This window comes from Furipterus horrens, unplaced genomic scaffold, assembly GCF_987537825.1.
Source record: "Furipterus horrens unplaced genomic scaffold, mFurHor1.1.pri manual_scaffold_15, whole genome shotgun sequence".
NCBI lineage: Eukaryota > Metazoa > Chordata > Mammalia > Chiroptera > Furipteridae > Furipterus > Furipterus horrens.
In genome coordinates this window covers 9,719,522-9,740,228 of record NW_028327185.1, presented here as the reverse complement: position 1 = coordinate 9,740,228, position 20,707 = coordinate 9,719,522, and the positions used below count along the sequence as shown (strand labels likewise).

The following is a 20,707-nucleotide window of genomic DNA, read 5'->3' as shown; positions in this document are numbered from 1 at the left end:
TTAGATGCATAGTACTGTAAATTCTGAACACTGGAATTCATGTAAAACTGTCTCCAGGGCAATAAATACTGGAAAGGATTCCAGTGGAAAAATGTTCAGGCACACCAGTATTGGTATTTAAGTATTAAGTACTTTCGGTTATTGCCTACTGCACATCTGAGGCAGTAAAGAGGCAAAAAACACACTTCTTGGCCCGCAGCAAAACTAAAATAAGGGGTGACTTGTTAAAAAAGTACTACTTTTTCAAGATGGCGACAGCAGAGCACAAAGCCACGTGTGGGGTCCTTCTGAGCACAAAGCCCCCTGTGAATGCAGATCACATACCCATGAAGGCAGCCCTGAATGTAGAACACTATTCTGTGACAAAACATAGACTAATAAACCATGGTGGGTGGTTGGGACAGGGGAGAGCAACGGTGGGAAAAACGGGACAACTGTAATACAACAACATTTTGAAAAAAAAGATGAGAGGTGAAAAAAAACAATGATTATGTTGCTGGGCCCTTCAGCCTATTTTCATTCCTTGTGGTATATTTAGCATGCATGGAATTAAATTATATTTAAAGAGTTACTGGGGAGACTTCTGATCAAGATGGAGGTCTAGACAGACATGCTGCATCTCCCTCCACAACTAAGAAGGAATACAACTACCTCAAAACTGGAGACAGCCATAAGTTCCAGAAAATTGAGCTGCATTGATCCAACAAATAAAGATAAAAAGAAGAAATACTCATCCAGACAGGTAGGAGGGGCGAAGTCAGGGCAGAGAGGAACCAGTGTGGCGGCAGCAGCAGCAGCAGCAGCAGCAGGCCAGCAGAAAGCACAGTCACACATTTTAAAAAGTAGGGAGGGACACCTGGGGAGCGCTCCCAGCATCAGACCAGACCACACAGCTCATGGTTCCAGCACCAGGGACAATAAAGCCTCATTGCTTCTGACTGTGCAGACCAGTGGGGGTTGGGGTGGAGGAAGAAACTGCCAGTCTCAGCAGAGTCCACTTGTTTAGAGGCCCCCACTGTCCTAGAATGTCTGCAGGCACACCCACTCTGGGAACCACGGCCATGGCAACAGCCAGAGAGGCGCCAGTCCCATATGGAAGTGGGAGAAGTGCCTGGAATGGGGGCAAGTGCTGAACAAGCGGCATTGTTCTCTCTCAGACCCCTTCCCCACTTAAAGCGCCACAACGTGGTGAAACAGGTTGCTCTGTACTGATGAATCCCTAAGGTTCCGCCCCTTACAACATAACAGGAGTGACAGCTCTACCTGAGACACAGAGGCAAACACAGGAGCCTGTCAAGATGAGGAGACAAAGAAGTATGGCCCAGAAGAGGGAACAGATCAAGATTCCATTGGGAGAACTAAGCAACGAGGAGATGGCCAACTTAACAGATGAGGAGAGAGACAACCTAACAGATGTAGAGTTCAAAACACTGGTGATAAAGATGCTCACAAGCTTGACAGATATGCTTGAGTACAGCAAATGCATAAGAGAAGAAATGAAGGCTATGCTAAGGGAAACAAAGGAACCCCCCCCAAAAAAAAACCAATGGTGAAGGGAAGGAAGCCAGGGTTCATATCAATGATTTGGTTCATAAGGAAGAAAAAACCAGTCAACCAGCACAGAATGAGGAATCAAGAATTGAAAAAAATGAGGAGAGGCTTAGGAACCTCTGGGACAGCTTTAAATGTGCCAACATCTGAATCATAGGGGTGCCAGAAGGAGAAGAGGAAGAACAAGAAATTGAAGGCTTATGTGAAAAAATAGTGAAGGAAAACATCCCAAATTTGGCAAAGGAAATAGACATACAAGTCCAGGAAACACAGTGAGTCCCAAACAAACTAGACCCCAAAAGGACCATACCAAGACACATCATAATTAAAATGCCAAAGTTTCAAGATAAAGAGAGAATCTTATGAGCAGCAAGAGAAAAGCAGAGAGTTACCTACAAAGGGGTGCCTATAAGACTATCAGCTGATTTCTCAAAAGAAACTTTGCAGGCAAGAAGGGACTGGCAAGAAGTATTCAAAGTGATGAAAAGCAAGGACCTACAACCAAGATTACTCTATCCAACAAAGCTATCATTGAGAATGGAAGGGCAGAAAAAGTGTTTTCCAGACAAGGTAAAGCTAAAGAAGTTCATCATCACCAAGCCATTATTATATGAAATGTTAAAGGGACTTATTTAAGAAAAAGAAGATCAAAACTATGAACATTAAAATGACAACAAACTCACAACTATCAACAACTGAACCTAAAAAATAAAAACAAAATCCAACTAAGCAAACTGGAACAGGAACAGAATCATAGGTATGGGGATCAATTGGAGGGTTATCAGCTGGGAGGGGGGAGGGGGAGAAATGAGGAAATGGTGCAGGGACTAAGAAGCATAATCGGTTGGTACAAAATAGATGGGGGGAATTAAGAATAATATAGGAAAGGGTGAAGCCAAAGAACTTATGTGCACGAACCATGGACATGAACTAAAGGGGGTTGGGATTGCTGGAGGGAAGGGGGTGCTGGGTGGAGGGGAGCAATGGGGGAAAAAATTGGGACTACTGTAACAACATAATCAATAAAATATATTTGAAAAAATAAAGAGTTACTGGGCATTTACTGAGTTAATTGCTGTAGGGAATCATTACTAAAGTTTAATATATTCAAGCACATACTTAATCTAATAAAAAAGATGGTATACAAGTTATAATTCCTTAAAAAAATTATTTATTGATTTTGGAGAGTGGGAGAGAGAGAGAGAAGCATCACTTTGTTGCTCCACTTATTTATGCACTCATTGGTTGCTTCTTATATGCGCCCTGACCAGGGGTCAAACCCACGACCTTGGCGTACTGGGATGATGCTCTAACCAACTGAGCAACCTGGCCAGGGCTCCAATTAAAATTCTTTTGCTTTTTTCGCAAGACCCAGGGGCAGGGCAGGGGCTGAAACTCGTAGGCACTCAATAAATACAGTGCTGAACGAGTGAGGAGGATTCAATGGGTGTAGAAGGGAAGTATCAGGAAGGGCTGAAAGGGAGATGGTTAACTAGGATTCCAAAATGCCCAGGAAGGGCGTTGCAGACAAGAGGAAATGTCAGTGGAAACGAAGTGCTGTGTATAATTGAATTGTTTATTATCGTTACCTTTCAACAGAACTTACTGTAAGCGCCACAGAAGCAGGAATCTTCCCTGTTTCTTCAGAGCTGGCCCCAGTGCCTGTGAAATAGTAGGCCTCCAATCAATACGAGTATGCATTGCATAAGTGCAGGTAATGCTATTACACTTAGTGAAAAGCAGAGTAAGTATATGGTGAAGAAGTAGGGGATGATGTTAGAGCCCAGTTGACCAATGTGTTTAGTATCAGAGTGAGAACCTATACTCATTGTTCAGATAAGAACTATTGGAAAGAGCAGTGATATAATCTGAATTCTAAACAGAAAATAAATCAGTAGTATCCTGCTGACATCTCACCGCCTTCTCTTAATTCCATTTCCCTTCCTCCCTCTCTACTTAGGTTGCACCTAATATTATAAGACCTCAAAGAAGAATATTAAAAATTCAATTAACAAGCAAGCAAAAACTAAAGACGGTTCTTTTCTTGTTTTTAAGTGATAATTGTCCTTTTACTCTGTCTCCTTAACTGAAAATGAACTTCTTGGGATAAATACGTACGTTTAATAAAATTCGGGGCTATGGTAATTGCCAGGGGGCGGGGCGGGGGCCTGTGTGGAGGTGTTAGAGTGTATAAGGGGGCTGAATGGTAATGGAAAAACACAATTAAAAAAATTAAAAAATAATATCAAATTGCGGGCCAAGATTGAGTGTTGCACTGAAGATGCTGAACAAACCCTCTGTCGGAAATGGCATAAGATAAATGATTCCAAATGTAACAGATGGTTTAGCTTTCTGGTGAATCAGTCTTTCCTTGCCTTCTGACACTCAGCCTTTCTGTCGGCCTCCAGAACGTGGCGATTAGGTTGGAAAAAGCAAGCAGCAGGGCGGCGGTGTGTTTTTACCCTTTTTGAATCGTCCCAAGTAGCTACAGCTTTTGCTTTGAAGATTCAGAGTCCGGGGAGAACCGCCCCACAGCCGCCGCGCGCACGTGTTCGCAGAGTTGGAAACAATAAAGTTGAGCTTGTTCAAAGGGGTCCTTGTCTTACGGGGACTGTTGGACAAGCCTGCAAAATAAGATCCCAGAAACTCCCTGGTGTTCTCTCCAGTCTGCTCTTTGTTCCCGGTAGTTTTTCCCCGCACACGCGGTACAAAAGTGCTGCGGGGACGGCGTGGCCCAGGGCGCGCGGGACGCATTTAGCGAGCAGCTGGCCCGGCAGTCGCCGCGGGCAGCCTGGAGGAGGCCCCCGGGTCATGTGCAGCCGGGCGCCCAGGCTGTGGCGGTGGAGGCAGAGGCGATGAGACCCAGGCCTGCAAGTTTCGTGGATAACAAGCTGAAGCAGCGAGTCATCCAGGTGCGTCCTGGGCGCCGCCGCGCCTCGCCGTGGTCTGCGTTCGCTGCCCAAGGGCACCTGCCTAGGGCGGCTCCCGTGTCGATCGCCTGGCCGACCGCCCCAGCGTGGGTGCGGGCGTGGAGCTGCTGACAGTTCACTCCTCTGCTGGGGGTGCAGGGCCTTCCCTCCCGGCCGTGGGCCGGAGTTTCCAGAAGCCACCCGGGACGGGGGAGGGTGAGCCAGGGCCCCTGCCGGGGTCTCCTGGACCCGAGCGCGGATCAGTAAGGACAGTGGACAGCGCCTCTGAGTCCAAGTCTTCCTGTCGAGGCTTTGGGACAGAAACTTTCTTTGGCCACCCCCAACCCCAACTGCACTGGGCGCTTTGGGGGACCTTAAAGCATTTCCAGTCTCAAGAAACCGGGGGTCAGGTTGGGATGCAGTAAAAATAGGTAGCGTGCATGTGACACTAGAATACGCACTTTCCCTACGGTTTGGGGTTTTTTCCCATAATCATCAGTACAATGGGACAGCCAGCAAGCAATCTTATTTAGAAGGAGGGAGAGACTTTCTTTGTATTAGATTTTAGGAGTTTTTCCTTCACCGGCTGCTGTGCAGTCTCCTACTTGGAACTGCCTCTTCCCAGCGGTCTTTAAACGTTGGAAGCGACCTGAGCCACTGTGCTCTTACTACTTTTTCCTTCTCTCCCTTTTTTTTTTAAGATTCTATTTATTTACTTGAAGAGGGAAGGGAAGGGAGGGAGAGAGCGAGAGAGAGAAACTTCAATCGCCTGCCTCTTGTTCCTGCCGGAACAGAGGATGGGAGCCTGCAACCCAGGCACGTGCCCTGCCCAGGATCGAACTGGGGACCTTTCGTTTTGCGGGTCAAAGCTCATCCATTGAGCCACACTGGTCAGGATGGGTTAGAGATTTATCCTGTCCGAGACCCGCACTTGGTAATTACCAAGTATTGGCACACGGAAGTTGAGTTAGATATGCCAGGTTTGAAATCTGGCCCTTTCGCTTAGGTGCTTCTGAGCAAGTAATTAACCTTTTAAAGCCTCACTTAAACTTCCTCCTCTCTGAAATAGGGGATACTAACATCGACCTCGTGGGTGTGTGGGCACTAAAAGAGCTAAGGTGCAAAACGCCCCTCAGACAGGTTCACAGGGCTCTTAATTTCTCATTAATATTTTCATGGTGCTTCTAGACGAAAAATAATGTGTAGTAGGTCTGTTTATTAAGTACTTAGGTTTTCACAAGTTACTATATAGTTTGAATAACTTAGTAGCCTTTTGAGAATATAATATGTAAAAATCGGAAGAAAATGAATGTTTTTGTATTTTGCTTTTCAGTAACCACATTACTCAAGAGTGGGGTTTATGTGCCTGTTGAACAATTTCTCATCCTGTTCTGCGCTGATTTTTGCGTGGGATTTGTTTTTTATCACAGCAGTTGCTGAAAACCCAGTTTTGCAAATTTAAGACATCACCAAAAGGTGATTTACTATTGAAGCCATGACTGGTCTCAGGCTGCAGTTCCTGCCGTGTTGGGCGGATGTCGAATATTACTGTGTTGCTGCAAATTTGAACTAACCCTTGGTGCCCTTGGGAGGGGAGTGCTTTGTCCTGGGGTGTTTGGGGACCTAGAATGTAGTAAGTTCCCACTTGCTACCTTGTAGCTATTCCAGTTATTGTCTTTGTGTGTTATAATGATGGATGATTTTAATTAAATTCTCTGATTCCTGATGTGACTATACGTTAGTGATTTTCATTTATGTTTCTGGTATGCTTTATTAATGAAGACTTTACATTAAAGTATAACATGTTTGAGTAGCTCAGTCCCTTATTTGTCAATTAAAATCTCTGCGTTTGAAATGTTGAGTGTTTATCTTTATTGTATTTTCCTTTTTAGTACCTCACCAGTAACAAATGTGGCAAATATGTGGACACTGGAGTCTTGGCATCTGATTTACAAAGAATGTACAGGTAAAGAAGTGTCATCTGCAGATCCTTGCTTTTCTTTCCTGCCAGTGTCTAAGTTTCCATCCTGCCTAAATTTACAGTTGATATTACTAGCTGCTGGCATTAACTCACCAGTCCATACATTGGGAATTCAGTACGACTATACAAGCAGTTACCAAACACATGTTGTAGGAAGGAGCAGTCCTTGTTACTGGGGGCGAGAGGGTTACATCTTATCTTTCAGTACCTTATAGTCTGCTCAGCAATATTTCATTTAAAAATTAAAACCATCAGGCATGATCTCCCTCAGCTTCCTGAGTCTTTATGTAGAAATGAGTCACTCATTTCGTTTTCTTACTGAAGAATAAATCCTTCTCTTGTGCTTCTGACACCACATCTGTGATAACCTTGCTTCGTTAATGATCCCTTTGTCTGTTGTAGTGTTTCCGTTTTTTTCTCTTTATCTATGTTAGTTTGCGAGGGCTGTCATGAAGAAGTATCCCAGACTGGGTGGCTTAAACAACAGAAAGTTAATTTCTCACAGTGTGGAGGCCAGAAGTCCAATATTAAGTGTTGGCAGGATGGGTTTCTTTTGAGGTCTGTCCTTGGTGTGCAGACGGCCATCTTCTCCCTGTGACCTCGTGTGGTCTCTTCCCTGTGCATGAGCGTCCGTATCCTAATCCCCTCTCCTTATAAAGACACCAGTCCTTTGGGATTAAGGTCCACCCATATGACATCACTTTACCTTAGTTACATCTTTGAAGGTTCTGTTTCCAGGTACAGTCACATTCTGAGGTACTCAAGGTTAGAACTTCAACATAGGAATTTTGGAGGGATAGGTACAGCTCAGCTCCGACACTGCCCTCCCGCCTCCTGAAATTCGTGTCCTTCTTGCTTGCAAGTAAACAAACAACCTCAGAGGTCAGCCCATTTCAGGCTGAGCTCACTCCCAGGTCCCATCACACTCAGGTACGGGTGTGACTGGAGCTGTGAGTCATCCCGAGGCAGCCTTCCTCTCCAGCTGTGAACCTGGGAAAGCAGACGAGTTCTCTGCTACCAAAATACGACCGTGGGCAGACACAGGATAGACATCCTCATTCCAAAAGGGAGAAGTTGGAAAGAAAGGGGCTGTGTCTCAAACAGGTCTCAAACATAGCAGGGCGAGTTCTGGTGAGGAGCCCTGGCCCGTGGCTCACTAGGGCGGCTGCCCTGCTCCTGGCCGCAGGGGAGGCGGTGGTGCCACTGTGCAGGCCTGTGCTCCCCGGGCCCGTGGTGGCCCTCGCAGCTCCTCCTTGGGAGCCATCCTTCCTTTTTCTTTAAGGAGAATGATGTTCACAGCTGAATAGCCCTTTGGGCCTCTGCTGTAGAATCCCAGGAGTCCAAGGGCCTTCAGTGCACGCTGGCTGTGTTTCTGATGCTATAACCCCATTTCTAATCAGGAAAAATAATAGTAAAAATGTAAGCTCCAGAGTTGTTTGAAAATAGGTTTATGGTCAGTGTACTTACAGTGACAGTTATACATTTATGGAAATTTATGTGGGGAAGACCACTGTACTAAACTCCTGTTATGTTTTTCAGTATGGACTATGGTCGGAGAAAAAGAAATGCTTTTAGAATTCAGGTAGAAAGAGGTGAGTCTCTTAGTGTTAGAGATGAATTATTAATGAAGTTATAGAAAGAATGGTTTTAGTTCATGACATTTTTTTCTCTTTGTCTCAGTGTTCAGCATAATTCGTAGTGAGAAGGAACATAGGGATCTGAAAGAATTAGAAAATGAACATCTTGCAAAAAGAGCAAGACAAGGTGAAGAGGATAACGAGTAAGGAGAGTTTTTTCTTTTTTCTTCTTTTAAAATTATATTTTATTGGTTATACTATTACAGTTGTCCTGATTTTTCCCTCCTTCCCCCATCCACCGAGCAACCCCCTCTCCCTCTGGCAATCCCCCCACCATTGTTCCTGCCATGGGTCATGCGTGTAAGTTCTTTTTCTTTGGCTACTCCATTTCCTGTACTGGACTTTACGTCCCATGGCTATTCAGTAACTACCTATTTGTACTTCTTAATCCCCTCACCTCTTCACTTATTCCCCCAACCTGCCCTCTAATCTGGCACCTATCAAAATGCTCTCCTTCGGCCTGCGAGCCAAGTGTCGCTGGTTTGATTCCCAGTCAGGGCACACGACTAGGTTGCACGTCAGATCCCCAGTTGGGAGTGCGAGTGGTCTGTAGCTGTCCACTGGGTGCACTTGCAGGGGTTCCTGGACCCGCGGTCCCCCGATAGCAGATGAAGAAATTGACTCAGAGACGAATTGCCTGGGGAGGAAGGGAGAGCACCCCTCAGAGGAGAACGCTGCTGATCCCTTTCTCAGTAGAGCTTTTATTGGGTTAGCGAGGCGCAGAAATGCCTGGCTGCGAAAGCAGCCTGCCTCCCAGCCGTGAAGAGGATCATCAAAGAGGAGCATAGATCAGTACATCGTAACAATCGGTTAGACTTTCTTGCACCAGAGCACATTGCAAAAGATTTGATTGTACTCCTTGAGTCAAGCATTCTGTTGATAGTTAAACATCCTGTTGATACAGAGCTAAAGCTGAATAAAGCAGGATGGACCTCAAAAGATACATCTCATTCCTGTTCGTTCCCCCGAGCGGCTTGACCAACGGCATGGTATTTGGAACATGCCACCATCTGCTTTCCATTTTTGGTCAAGTCTCACAGTCCTGTTTTCAGGCCTGGCTTGCGCAGCAGTTACAATTTCCTATACCACACAAAACGGTCTCCTACATGCGCTGGCCCTGGGGTTTCCTGGATGTGCAGGCCAAGGTCAGCCCCCACCTATGTTTTGCCTGGGGCACCCTGTCTGAGCTATAAAACAAACTGAGATGGCTGCTACTTCTGCTGGGCTTGGAGATTTTGTCCATTTCAAAATATTATCTTATGGATGGTGTCTGTAGGATCTGTGGTAAAACTTATTTTCATTCTTCATACCTTCTTTTCTTTTTTTTAAATTTTGATTTACCATAATTTTCAGTAATTCCATGATCATGGATGTTTGGTTTCTAGTTTTGCAGTATTGTATGTATAATAAACAGTCCATTTGTGCATATATCTTTGTACACATTTGTTTCGTTTTTGTGTTAAAATTCCGAAGTGGTATTTCTGGGGTCCGAGATTCATAGTTTTGAGCATGTATGTTTGTGTACATTTAGAGCTGCCCTCCCAAGCACGCTTCACCAGTCTCTACTCCAACAGCTGGGTGCGAGGAGCACATTTGGCTGCACCCTTGCAATTCCAGTTATACGGTTACTTCGTCTTTGCCACTTCTATAGGCAAAGATTGATCATATTCCTGTTTGTAATTTTTAGTAACTAGTGATTTTCTTTTCACTGTTTAATGTTTCCTTTGCGAATTGCTTGCCTGTGGGTCTTGTATTTCATGTGAGAAATACTTGAATTTTCCTTATTAGTTGTCAGAGTTCTTTGTATAAAATAGCACCTCTTTTTATATGTATTGCACATGCTTGTCCCATTTTGCCTTTTGCCTTTTCTTTGTGTTTACATGATGTCTTTTGCTGAGAGAAGTTCTGCATCTTTACCTAGTCACATCTATCAGCCTCTTCCTGGATGGTTTATGCTTACATATATTTCTGTCACAGGAGTATACCGAATAATTACCTGTACCTTTTTCTTGTTCCTTTATGCTATTACATTTAACTCCTTAATGCATTTGTAATTAATTATGCTTGTAGAATATGAATTACAGGGGAAACATTTTTTCCCAGATAGTTGAATAATCCACGTTCTTACATTGAAAAAAAATGCCCCGAATTATATGAATTGAATTTAATGAGCAGCAAAAAAATTCATGTCTTAATTATAAAGGTGGGTCATAGCGTTCATGTAAACCTTTTTACTTAGGAAAACCCCTTTTTTATTTAATTATTTTTTAGAGAAATACTGATAGATAGTAACTGTTCTCTAGTTACTAGATATCAACTCTTGGTTATAATGAACTGAGACTACATTCTTAGTTTGTAGTTATTAGGATTTATATTTGGTTTTTGTCCCTCTGAACAGATGTGGAAAAGTTACATTTGTTTACATGGCTTGGTGATGTTGAACTTGTGAAGTTTTTACTCAAAGTGCTCAATTATGACTTGCTGGAGTATTTCCTCTCCTGGTATCTGCTATTCCTAAATGAGACCCTTGGATCTGATGGGAATTTGCATTTCACTTTTTTTTTTATTGCTAAGCTAAAGGAAACCATGATTTATTAAGCATTTTCTATGTATTAAGAACTTTGCAAGCTTCCATTTAATCATCTAACAACTCAGTGAAATGCACATTATTATCTCCATTCCATAGATAAAGAAGCTGAGGCTCAGGGAGATTAAATAGAAGCTAGTAACTGGGAACGCTGGATTTTGCATCCAGATTTTTCTGATCCCAAAGCCTGCTTTCTTAACCACCATAACACTCTTCCTCAGTGTACAATATTTTCTTGTTTTAGGTAGTAAACTTTTTAGGATGTGAGAAAAAAAGCCTTTAAAACATCCCTTGTCCTCTTTTTCCTGAGGTATACTGACAGCTATTCAGATGATAATTCAGATGTGGAAGATTACCCAGATCCACAGGTAAGTCAGGATTTAATGGAGACTTTCAACATCTTCACCAATAAACAATTGAATACTTCCTGTGCACAGTGTTATTGGTCTCTTGCGTTAACCGTTTTTCCCAGATCTGTGTTTATAGCCTATTATACAGGGGAACAAAGAAGGGAAGGGAATGGCCAGAAGTAAGGGCAGGCATCAACAGAAAGGGGAATTCATAGTAAAAATGAAGAAGAGGATACATTTTTCACCAGAGTTAGCATTGCCAGTAAATAGATTTGGATTAAAGGGAAGCATAGGAATAATATGTAAAATTATTTGTAACTTACTCTCTATTTTTTTCCCATTGGTAATTGAGTTTTTAAATTTATTAATAGTCCTGATGATACTCAGTTATATGTGACCTAGTTTTGAACTGATGAGGTAGTAGTAATTCATTGACTACCAGCTCATGTTCATACTTCTGTTATATTTTGTAAAAGCAACCATTCATATTTGGTTTTATTTACCTGCCAGTTATAAATTGGTACATTAACTTGGAGTGGAGAGGGGGTACATCCTTTTGGATAGTGAATATTTGTGTTGGAGTCATCTCATTGCAAACACCTGTTTTTCTAACTATAAATGTTATGAGAGGCGTTATTGGAAGCAAAATGTAGAAAACTATTAATATAAGCAAACTTTTATGAGTACCTGTTGAGTAACTTACGCTGAAATCATGTTTCTGCCAGTTGGCAAATCACATGAACACTTCCCTGCTCTCCTTATATCGGAAAGGAAATCCTGATTCGGTTTCAAGTACTCCAGAGATGGAGCAAAGAGAACCCAGTGTTTCAGCACCACCGATAACTTCCAAAACCAGCTCCGTTCCTTTGAAGAGCCCTGCCAGAGGTCCTGAAGGAGGATGGTTTATTGACAGAACTCCAGGTGGAAAGAAAGACAGTTTTTTCTTGGACCTATCAGAAGAGAAAAGTAATAATACGAAGCCAATACCTGAGATCCAGGTATTTTTGTAGTGAAATTTTACCCTATGTACTTAGAGTACTTTATAGTCTTTTCGTTAAATGTAACATTAAGCCAATTCTTCTGTTAAACAAAAGACAGATTACTGGCTGTATTTGCTCCGGAGCTCACTGTCCAGTGTGGTAAGTGCAGGCCACATGTGGCTACTGAGCACTTGGAATTTGGCTAGTGCAAATGGGGAACTGAATTTAAAAACTGATACTCAGTTCAGTTCTTAACAGTTTACCTCTAAGTATGTTTGGCGCTACTTGGGTAAATGAGTCTACTTTTTCAGCTCTAAATTTTATGAAACTTAAATACAAGTCAAGCATTTCCCATGAAGATTTAATGTCTGACTTGAGATATGCTATAAGCATAAAGTACACATTGGTCTTTGAATGGTTACTACAAAAACAATGTAAAACATCCTGTTAATTTTTTATACCGACTATTGAAATGGTACTGCGTTGAAGATACTTGGTTAAACAGATTATTAAATTAATTTCACTTTTTTCCTTGTTTCAACGGGGCTGCTAGAATACATACATTTACACATGTGGCCTGCATCGTATTTCTCTTGGACAGTGCGTCTCTGAGTGATTTACAAGAACCAGGCCTTTTGGTTTGCCAAAGCCTTTCCCCTTCTCAATTATTAATGGACCTTTTCCAAATCTCTTTGCTGTAATCATCCAGGATTCAAAAGAATCTTCTCTCCTGGAGAGCAGTAAAAAGAGGAAGGGCAGGCTGAAGAGTAAAGGAGGCAAAAGGAAGAAAGAAGAGCTTCGGGAAGCAGACGGAGAAATAGAAGCTGTCCTGCAGAAGAGAGGTGCGACGCCGGTCTCCTGGGTGCTGGTCGTGTCTGCTCAGAGGGAGGCATCGCTCTTCCAGGCTCATTTGCTTGGGGGACCTTTTGTCTGCAGCGACATTTATTTAAAAATGTTTCAATATCCGACGGGGCTTTGTTTACTTCAGAATTGTTAATAGGAGTTGTTACTGCATCGCTAACCTTTTCACTTCCTCTCTGTTCGCCAGCTAATGCCGTGGGGCTAGAATTCCAGACATCCGACGTGAAGTTCGAAGATGTTGGAGGCAATGACGCGACGCTAAAGGTTATTCAAGTTCAGCACATGGGGCATATTGCTTCCAGTGGGTCTGCTGCTAATCAGTTGTGCAAACCAGGCCCGCCCCTTTGTTTCCAGTAGGAACTAGGCGTGGAAAAGGAGATTGGCATGGCGCTGAGGGCAAACCTGACTTGTACCCTCCAGGGTATCGAGGACCAGAGGAAGCGTAACAGCTTCAACTTTGTCACCACTTTAATGGTCGTGTACAGAGATGCATGCTTTGTAAGGAACATCACTTAAAAGTAGTAATAATGATGGTTCCTACTTATTTTCCAGTGTCTGCTCTATTCCAGTTGCATGCCGGTTCCACGCGAGGCAGGCATGAGGAAGTGGGAGCTCAGAGGTGTTGCTGCTGAGCTGCTGAAGGCCCGCATTAGGCACCCGAGCCGGAGTCCCAGCTCACGCCCGAGTCTAAAGCCTGTACTCCCTCCGCTGTATTTTGCTGCTCCAGAGAACGGACGTTTCCCTCAGTGTTGATTCTCTCTCTCTCGGGCTGGGAAAGACATCTTTGTTTACTCCCTGCTAGGAGGTCTGCAAGATGCTCATCCACATGCGCCACCCGGAGGTGTACCAGCACCTGGGCGTCGTCCCCCCTCGTGGCGTCCTCCTTCACGGGCCACCAGGCTGTGGGAAGACACTGCTTGCACACGCGATTGCTGGGGTGAGGTGTGCTCACACTTGGTTGCTTTTGCTATTTTTGTGGATTATTGTTTGTTTTTTCTCTTTGATCAACTCGAACCAGACTTGTCGTAATCTCAAGAGGACTGATCCCTTATTCATTTTTTTTTCTCTTACCTCTTTCATTCTGCTTTTGGCGAGATGCTATTTTTAAAAATATTCCCAGTTATTTATATGGCAAGGATTGGTGGGAAGCATAAGGATTATGCTGTGAACAACCTTCTTTTTTTTTTTTTTTTTATGACATTGACATTTTACGTTTTAGTTACTTCCCTTTCTCTTTAAGCCAGTGGTTCTAAAGAGCAGTGAAATAAAACTACAGATGTATTCTTTTTTTTTTTTTATAGAGCTAAATTTGTTCAAAATTTTTGTTCAGGATCCATGGTCTTACACTTTTTAGGGTTAAAATATCCTTTCTAAAATAGATACTCACTTGGCAAAATAAAAAGTGAGCAATCTTAAATTTTAGTCCCATCAGATTTTTCAGAAACTGGTTAGGAGTTAAAATGCAAAATGTCTGAGTAATTTCAATTTGAAGAACCAGGTGCTATACTGCTTACTAATAGATTAGTGCTCCATGAAACAAAATTCTTTACATGGGAGAACCTGATGGATTTGCCTCATTTATTCATTTGTTGGATAAATCTATTTTGTGACCGCTGCATGCCAGGCACTGAAATACAGTGATAAGTACAACACACCCAGTTTTTATCATTAAGGGGTTTTCATTCTAATGTGGGAGACAGACCTTCAACAGTCGTCCATACTAATAAATATCCACATAGTTACAGTCGTCGGAAGTGGGAGACAGAAGAGGTACAGCATGCCGTATGATTGTTGCTGGGACACCTGAGTTAAGAGTTGGTGTCAAAGAAGATAAAGTTGGGGAGGTGGAACTTCAGGACGGCCAGAAGAGGGACTGGGGTTTGGGCAAGCTTGCTGCCCTTCGTGTGGGTGAGGTGTGCCAGTCTCCCTTCCTTTACTTCCAGAGCTGCCTCCTCTGGCTGGTAACTGGCCGCTTCCTGGGTTCGGGGCAGAGAGATGCTAGCAGAGTGTGTGGGGGACACGTGTGTGTCCTCTCCGACAGATCCATTTGTTTGAGCTCTTGAGATTCAAGACCCTTTATTCAGAAGAGACAATAACAATGATATAGTGAGAGCTGTAAAGTTAAAACAGGTGGAAGATACATTGTTGATGTGTTTGAATAAAACCGTAGATTTTTAAATAAAATTTTTTATCGGACCAACGCAGAAAGACATTCCTCAGGAAATTAGTCATTTTTAAAATGTAGTTTTGAGAGAGGGACCGAATAAGGAAAAAGTAGGGAAGTTAAAATTTAAAACTTTGGTCGTTCTTTTCCACAACTGTGCCCAGGAACTCGAGCTGCCGATTCTGAAAGTGGCTGCCACCGAGATTGTGTCTGGAGTGTCTGGGGAATCCGAGCAGAAGCTGAGAGGACTGTTTGAACAAGCTGTGGTGAGTCCGCCGAAGACTCATGTCCCGTTGTCACACTGTCACGCTGTCCAAGGCTGCGGTGAAGGTCCTGTGTCCTCCAGGGCTAGCGTTCGTTACCCATTCACTGGCCACCCTTTCGTAAGCGTGGTTGTGTGCTGTCCGGGATGGCTAAATATTTAAAGTAGATTTAATGATCCAGAGCACTGGATAAAATAATCTGTTTGATCTGAAACCAAACAAATAAAACTGGTGAGAAGTTCTGGGCCATCACACCCAGGAGTGTATATTGAAAATAGATTATCCTCGTGATAATTTGTTTTACTTTCCACCACTGAGGCTTGCCAGACAACTTGTACGCAATGTGCAAAATTTTAATATTAGATGATCACATTGTAAAAGCAGCCATAGCAATGCCAGGACAAACTCTTCTCTGTTTGCATACTTGAAGCTGTGAAAAGAATATCTGTCACCAGAACAACTACAGCTTGGATTTTATCCTAGTTGTAATTCATGTTACTAATGACATTTGTGTCCTATTAAAGTTTTGTCTTCGGTATAGTGTCACAGGTAATCGTCTCTAGGTTCGAGTCCTTGTACCACCGTGTACTGACTGTGTCATCTCAGACAGAGATTGAGCCACTCTGTAACCTGTAGCTTCCGTACTAGGAAACTAGGTTAATAGTGCTGCTCAGATCTCATGGGGTGGTTGGAAGTATTAAAGGAGAGGCTTCTTCTAGAACCTTCCATGTAGTGCCCAGCACACTGCAAACACCTGTAGACATTATGCACACTTGGGTGTCACCAGTCATCACAGTGGTTAAAAATTTCATGTCATTGTCTGTACCCACAATATAGAGGGGCTGGTGAAAGTGGCCAGTGCAGCTGCTAGAAGCCGATATGAAATGAGAAGAGAAATCGTATTTTAGCAGGAAATATTTTTTTAAATAGCAAGAATATAGAAGCCGCCTACTTGGTTTGACGTGTGGACAGTACAAGGAAGGTGCAGAGAAAGGGTGGGAAGGGTACTTGGCTGTACCAAGCGAAGCCAAACTCTCAGGCGTTACTGTTTTCCAAAATGCGCTAGTAAGGAAGCAATGAAGTGTGTGTTTATGGCGACTGCAAGGATGAATGAAGAAAAGGCACAAACATACACCTTCAGGTTGTGTGGTTTCCTCTCTGAACCAGTACTGAGCTTATTTTTGTTCTTCCTCTTTTTCTCATTCGGTTTTTCAGTCTGTTGATAAATACCGTGGTGCTTCTTTTCTGAGACCTTTGGTCTCTCAAACTTTTCCCTTGTCACCGGGCTCCGTACCCAGTGGTCATGGGTGCCTCTCCGCAAACATTGTCGTGAGGGCAGTTGGGAAGACAGAGCTAGCAGCGGGCCAGATCTCTTCCCTTTTCTATTGCAGGGGTCCCCATGGCGTTGTCTTAGCGAGGCTGAGTCTGACTGTTAGCATCATCATTGTCACCCCTGGTCACTGAGTAACTAAGCATTAGCTGCGCTTTAGATTATACATAGAGATATTTTTATCTCAAGGCTCTATCATAACTGATCCTTCTCTGTTTGTTTCCTGGTTTTTAGTATGGTAAGTAAGTTTACTTTGCTCATTTTAAACATCTTGAAGTGTACAGTCCTGTGGCAATAAGTACACTTATATTGTGCAACCGTAACATGAGGCGGCACCCATTGAACACTGACTTCCCATTTTCCCCTCCCTCCGGCCCCTGACAACCCCTGTTCTGCTTTCTGCCCCTGTGAATTCGATTAGTCCAGGTAGTTGGTGCTTATATTGTATCTCACCTTACTCTTTCCTAACGCTGTCTAGTTTATGTTTTAAAAAAGACTGAAGATGATGACGCATAGGGACTTTTCTGTCTTCCCTTATTCAGTGTAGTCTTCAGTCTCAGTGTGGGGTGGTGACTAGTTCTCTGGGGGGGGGGGGTGATGGCCGCATGGCATGATGCCATTAAACTGTACGCTTAAAATTGCTCAGGTCGTCAATGTTATGTATGTTTTACCCCAATAAAAAAAGCCTCTGGTGCTTTTCTAAATTCATCTTCTAGCAGATTCTAGGGGAGGCTTGGATGTTTTTATGTTGGTGGGAGCACATATAACATTTGCAGTAAGCTTAGGCTTTCCAATTTAAAGTTTATAAACATATACTCTCTTATTTCATGGCTTAGCAAATATGCCTCATTTACAAAAGAATTTTGGCAGATCTATCATTACAAAACATGGATTGATGAGAAGACTGTAATTGTGTTATCCCACATGACGTCTCTTTTAAGCATCTTGCTTCTCTTAAGTCAGATAAAGATCAGAATTAATACATTGTGACCTAGTTTCTTCAGAGTTATTATTTTGGTGAATGATCCTTGAACTTTAAGGGTTTAAAAAGTATGTAGTTAAATATGCTGCAGTATTGGGAATAAATTTATGATTGTCTTTTGTGATGTTCTTCTTTCTAGTCAAATGTACCCTGTATCCTTTTTATTGATGAAATCGATGCCATTACCCCCAAGAGAGAAGTTGCTTCGAAAGATATGGAACGAAGAATTGTAGCCCAGCTCCTAACCTGCATGGATGGTCAGTTTAAAATAATGAATTTGCTTTGTTTTTAATATTGTAAGTAATACGTGAAGATATAAAACATTCAGATAGAATAAAACTTGGTAAAAAAAATTTTTTTGTTCATAAAAGATTACATCATTAATGTTCCTGCCTTCACTCATCTCTCACCTGATTATCGTCATCAAATTGCAGCCAATGTTTTTCCTTTTTATTCCTCTTTACTTTGTTCAAACTTATAATTAGAATTATCTTTTCAAAACATGAATCTTATCAGAAAAAACTTATGGCTTCCTGTTGGCTAAAGAATGTGCTCTGAACGCCTCATGGCTTGGCTATTAGAGCACTTAATTAGCATCTTACTACCCGTAAGGGATGTAAACGTACTCTCCTTGCTGGTCAACCCTGGTTCAATTGGAAGAAATAATACTTATTAAAGACACACTAGGCCCCTTCCTCTGGCTCTTCCTGAAAATTGACCTGTGGATTAAGGCAGAGCAACTGAAGACTATATTGTATCCTGCGCCTCCTCCCCGCACCCCCCACCCAGCCATTTCTAAGTAATGCCGTGAGTTTGCTTAGAGACACAGATGCCTCTGTCTTGCCCAGACTCCCTGTGGTTGGACTTGTTGGACTGCTCACCTCGTGCTGTCACGCATACCGTTTACCTGTAGATGCATGTTAATAGCCTGTCCTTCAAGGCCGGACTGGTCGCCACTGCCGCCTCCAGCTCTCCATGGTCCCTCTTCCATGGCGTTCCCGTGGCGCTGCGTTCACACCTGTTGTTATGCGTCACAAAGTCTGTCTTGTGTTTCTCAATAGATTGTGAGCTGCTTGAGGACGGTGTGTCTTTATCTTCCTCACATGGCAGTCAGGAAATGTTAATTGTATATGTGTATTCTGCTTTCCAAATGTGTGACATTTTCTCCCTAACCACTTAAATGAGTTGTGTAAGCCTTTTTGTCCTCAGTGTCAAGAGCGTTGTTCACCACTCATCCTGTGTCTGGTTCTTACTAGATTTGAACCACGTGGCTGCCACAGCTCGGGTCCTCGTCATTGGAGCTACTAACCGACCAGACTCGTTAGACCCCGCTTTGAGACGCGCGGGAAGGTTTGACCGGGAAATATGCCTCGGTATCCCAGATGAAGCGTCCAGGGAGAGGTACGGTCCTACTGAGTGGCGTTTGGGTACCACTCTGTCCTCTGGATGGAGTGCTTTGGAATTGAGGGGTGAGAAACACATGCAGCTTCTCTCCACCCAGCCACTCCCGGCCTCTCTGTCTTTCTCTTTCTCTCTTTCAGTGACAGTTACATTAATTTGGAAAAGAAAAAAAGCCCACGTTAAATTAATGCTTTAGGAAAGCGCCTTACTCATTGGTAGGGTAACTGTTTCCGACCGTTTCTTCGGTGGTAATAATGGACTTGCATGTCTGCCCTCATCTGTCCAGTCTGACTACCAGTGGCTGCGTTTTTTAGTTTGGCTGGTCAGCTCAGGACAGTGGCTGGGGTATGGAATAGAGTGGTGCTCAGTTCACGTGTAGGTGAAACCTGACTTCCAAACTTGAACCTGTCGCACTAACCTGCCGAAGACCACAGTGTTCTGTGAAAAATAACTACATGGCAGCCAAGGAGTTGAAATTTGTGTTTTACAGTAGACCCAGCCTTTCCTCGCCGTTGGTGTTGACTGTCATCCGAGCAAAGGCACGTCCACTGATATGTCAGTAACTAAAAATATCCCAGGGGAGCACTGTTTAGGGGTAGAAACCTGAGATGTTTTGAAATACTATATTTATGATGGCTTTTGGCCTAAGTTAATGACACTAAAATTGTTGTACATGATCACCAGCCACTCTTAGGAAAAGTAGTGCATAGTGGAAGGGAGTAGTCGGGGGGCAGCGAGAAGGGGGGCACTGCGTGACTGCGGGTGACGGGTGACCGGAAGGCGCTGCGGAAGGGGCAGGGTTAGGAAGGACCCTGTGTCACCCTTTCTTCCTCCTTGTCCTTAACGTGGCTTCAGCTTCTGGCTGGTTGGCCGTATCTTCTTCAGCTCCTGTATTCATAGGCATCCACATGCCTGCTGATTGCATTCCCACATAGACAACCTTGAAACGGTTACTCGGGTGTTCAGGTTTGTGTACTGACTTGTTTAAAACTGCAGCAAAATATTATTTGATACTAAAGTTGTTCGCCTACATTCAACAAACATGTATTGAGCATATCGTGGATGTATGTACCATTCTGGGAGGTAATATGAGGAATATAAAGAATTATAAGTCCTTGCTTTCAAGATGTTCCCATGTTCTTTAGCCCTTTGTTTGATTAAGTGCCAAACTTCATGGTGGAGGCATAGACACGGGGGGCCCGTCACCCCTACCAGATAAAATCCGTTATCCACCTGCCCTGTATTCGGTCACCAGCCAAGGCCTTGAAGGGCTTTTGTAGATGGTCATATATTGAAAAAGTTTAAGCCTGCAGAGAAGTTGAAAGAATAATACAATAAATGTTTGTATGCATTTCAGCTAAGTTCACCACTTTTAACATTTTCTGTGTTTACTGTCACTCTGTGTAAAAAACATACATATGTTTGTGATTTCTGTGCATGTACCTATTTTATTTTGCCAAGCCACTTGAAAGACAGTTGAAGACGTCACGACACTGGCCCTAAATACTTCTCCTGAGTAACGATTATGCCATTTTTTGAAGAAGTAACTTCTAAAAGGAAATTGGATATTAAAGTGTGTATCAGCGTAACTGTTTGTAATGAATACAATTAATAGTTTGAGTTTGGACACTTTTATTTCTGATTAATATCTATTGAATGTACTCTGAAAATATCCTTGTAAATCATTTTTCTTATGTACTCTTTAATACTT

At 43.1% G+C, this 20,707-nt stretch overlaps 1 protein-coding gene across 1 annotated transcript in view; it reads left to right on the top strand.

The window, feature by feature from the left end:
* Positions 1 to 4,344: 4,344 nt before the first annotated feature.
* NVL (nuclear VCP like) overlaps positions 4,345 to 20,707 on the top strand; it is a 49,808-nt gene continuing 33,445 nt past the window's right edge. Inside the window, exons 1-12 of the mRNA XM_090263473.1 lie at positions 4,345 to 4,463; positions 6,353 to 6,426; positions 7,981 to 8,033; positions 8,122 to 8,221; positions 10,976 to 11,033; positions 11,741 to 12,013; positions 12,705 to 12,837; positions 13,044 to 13,120; positions 13,659 to 13,793; positions 15,185 to 15,286; positions 17,735 to 17,852; positions 18,852 to 18,996. Coding sequence (XP_090119599.1) covers positions 4,407 to 4,463; positions 6,353 to 6,426; positions 7,981 to 8,033; positions 8,122 to 8,221; positions 10,976 to 11,033; positions 11,741 to 12,013; positions 12,705 to 12,837; positions 13,044 to 13,120; positions 13,659 to 13,793; positions 15,185 to 15,286; positions 17,735 to 17,852; positions 18,852 to 18,996 — 1,325 coding nt within the window. The 5' untranslated portion in view covers positions 4,345 to 4,406. The remainder of the gene's footprint in view (positions 4,464 to 6,352; positions 6,427 to 7,980; positions 8,034 to 8,121; positions 8,222 to 10,975; positions 11,034 to 11,740; positions 12,014 to 12,704; positions 12,838 to 13,043; positions 13,121 to 13,658; positions 13,794 to 15,184; positions 15,287 to 17,734; positions 17,853 to 18,851; positions 18,997 to 20,707) is intronic.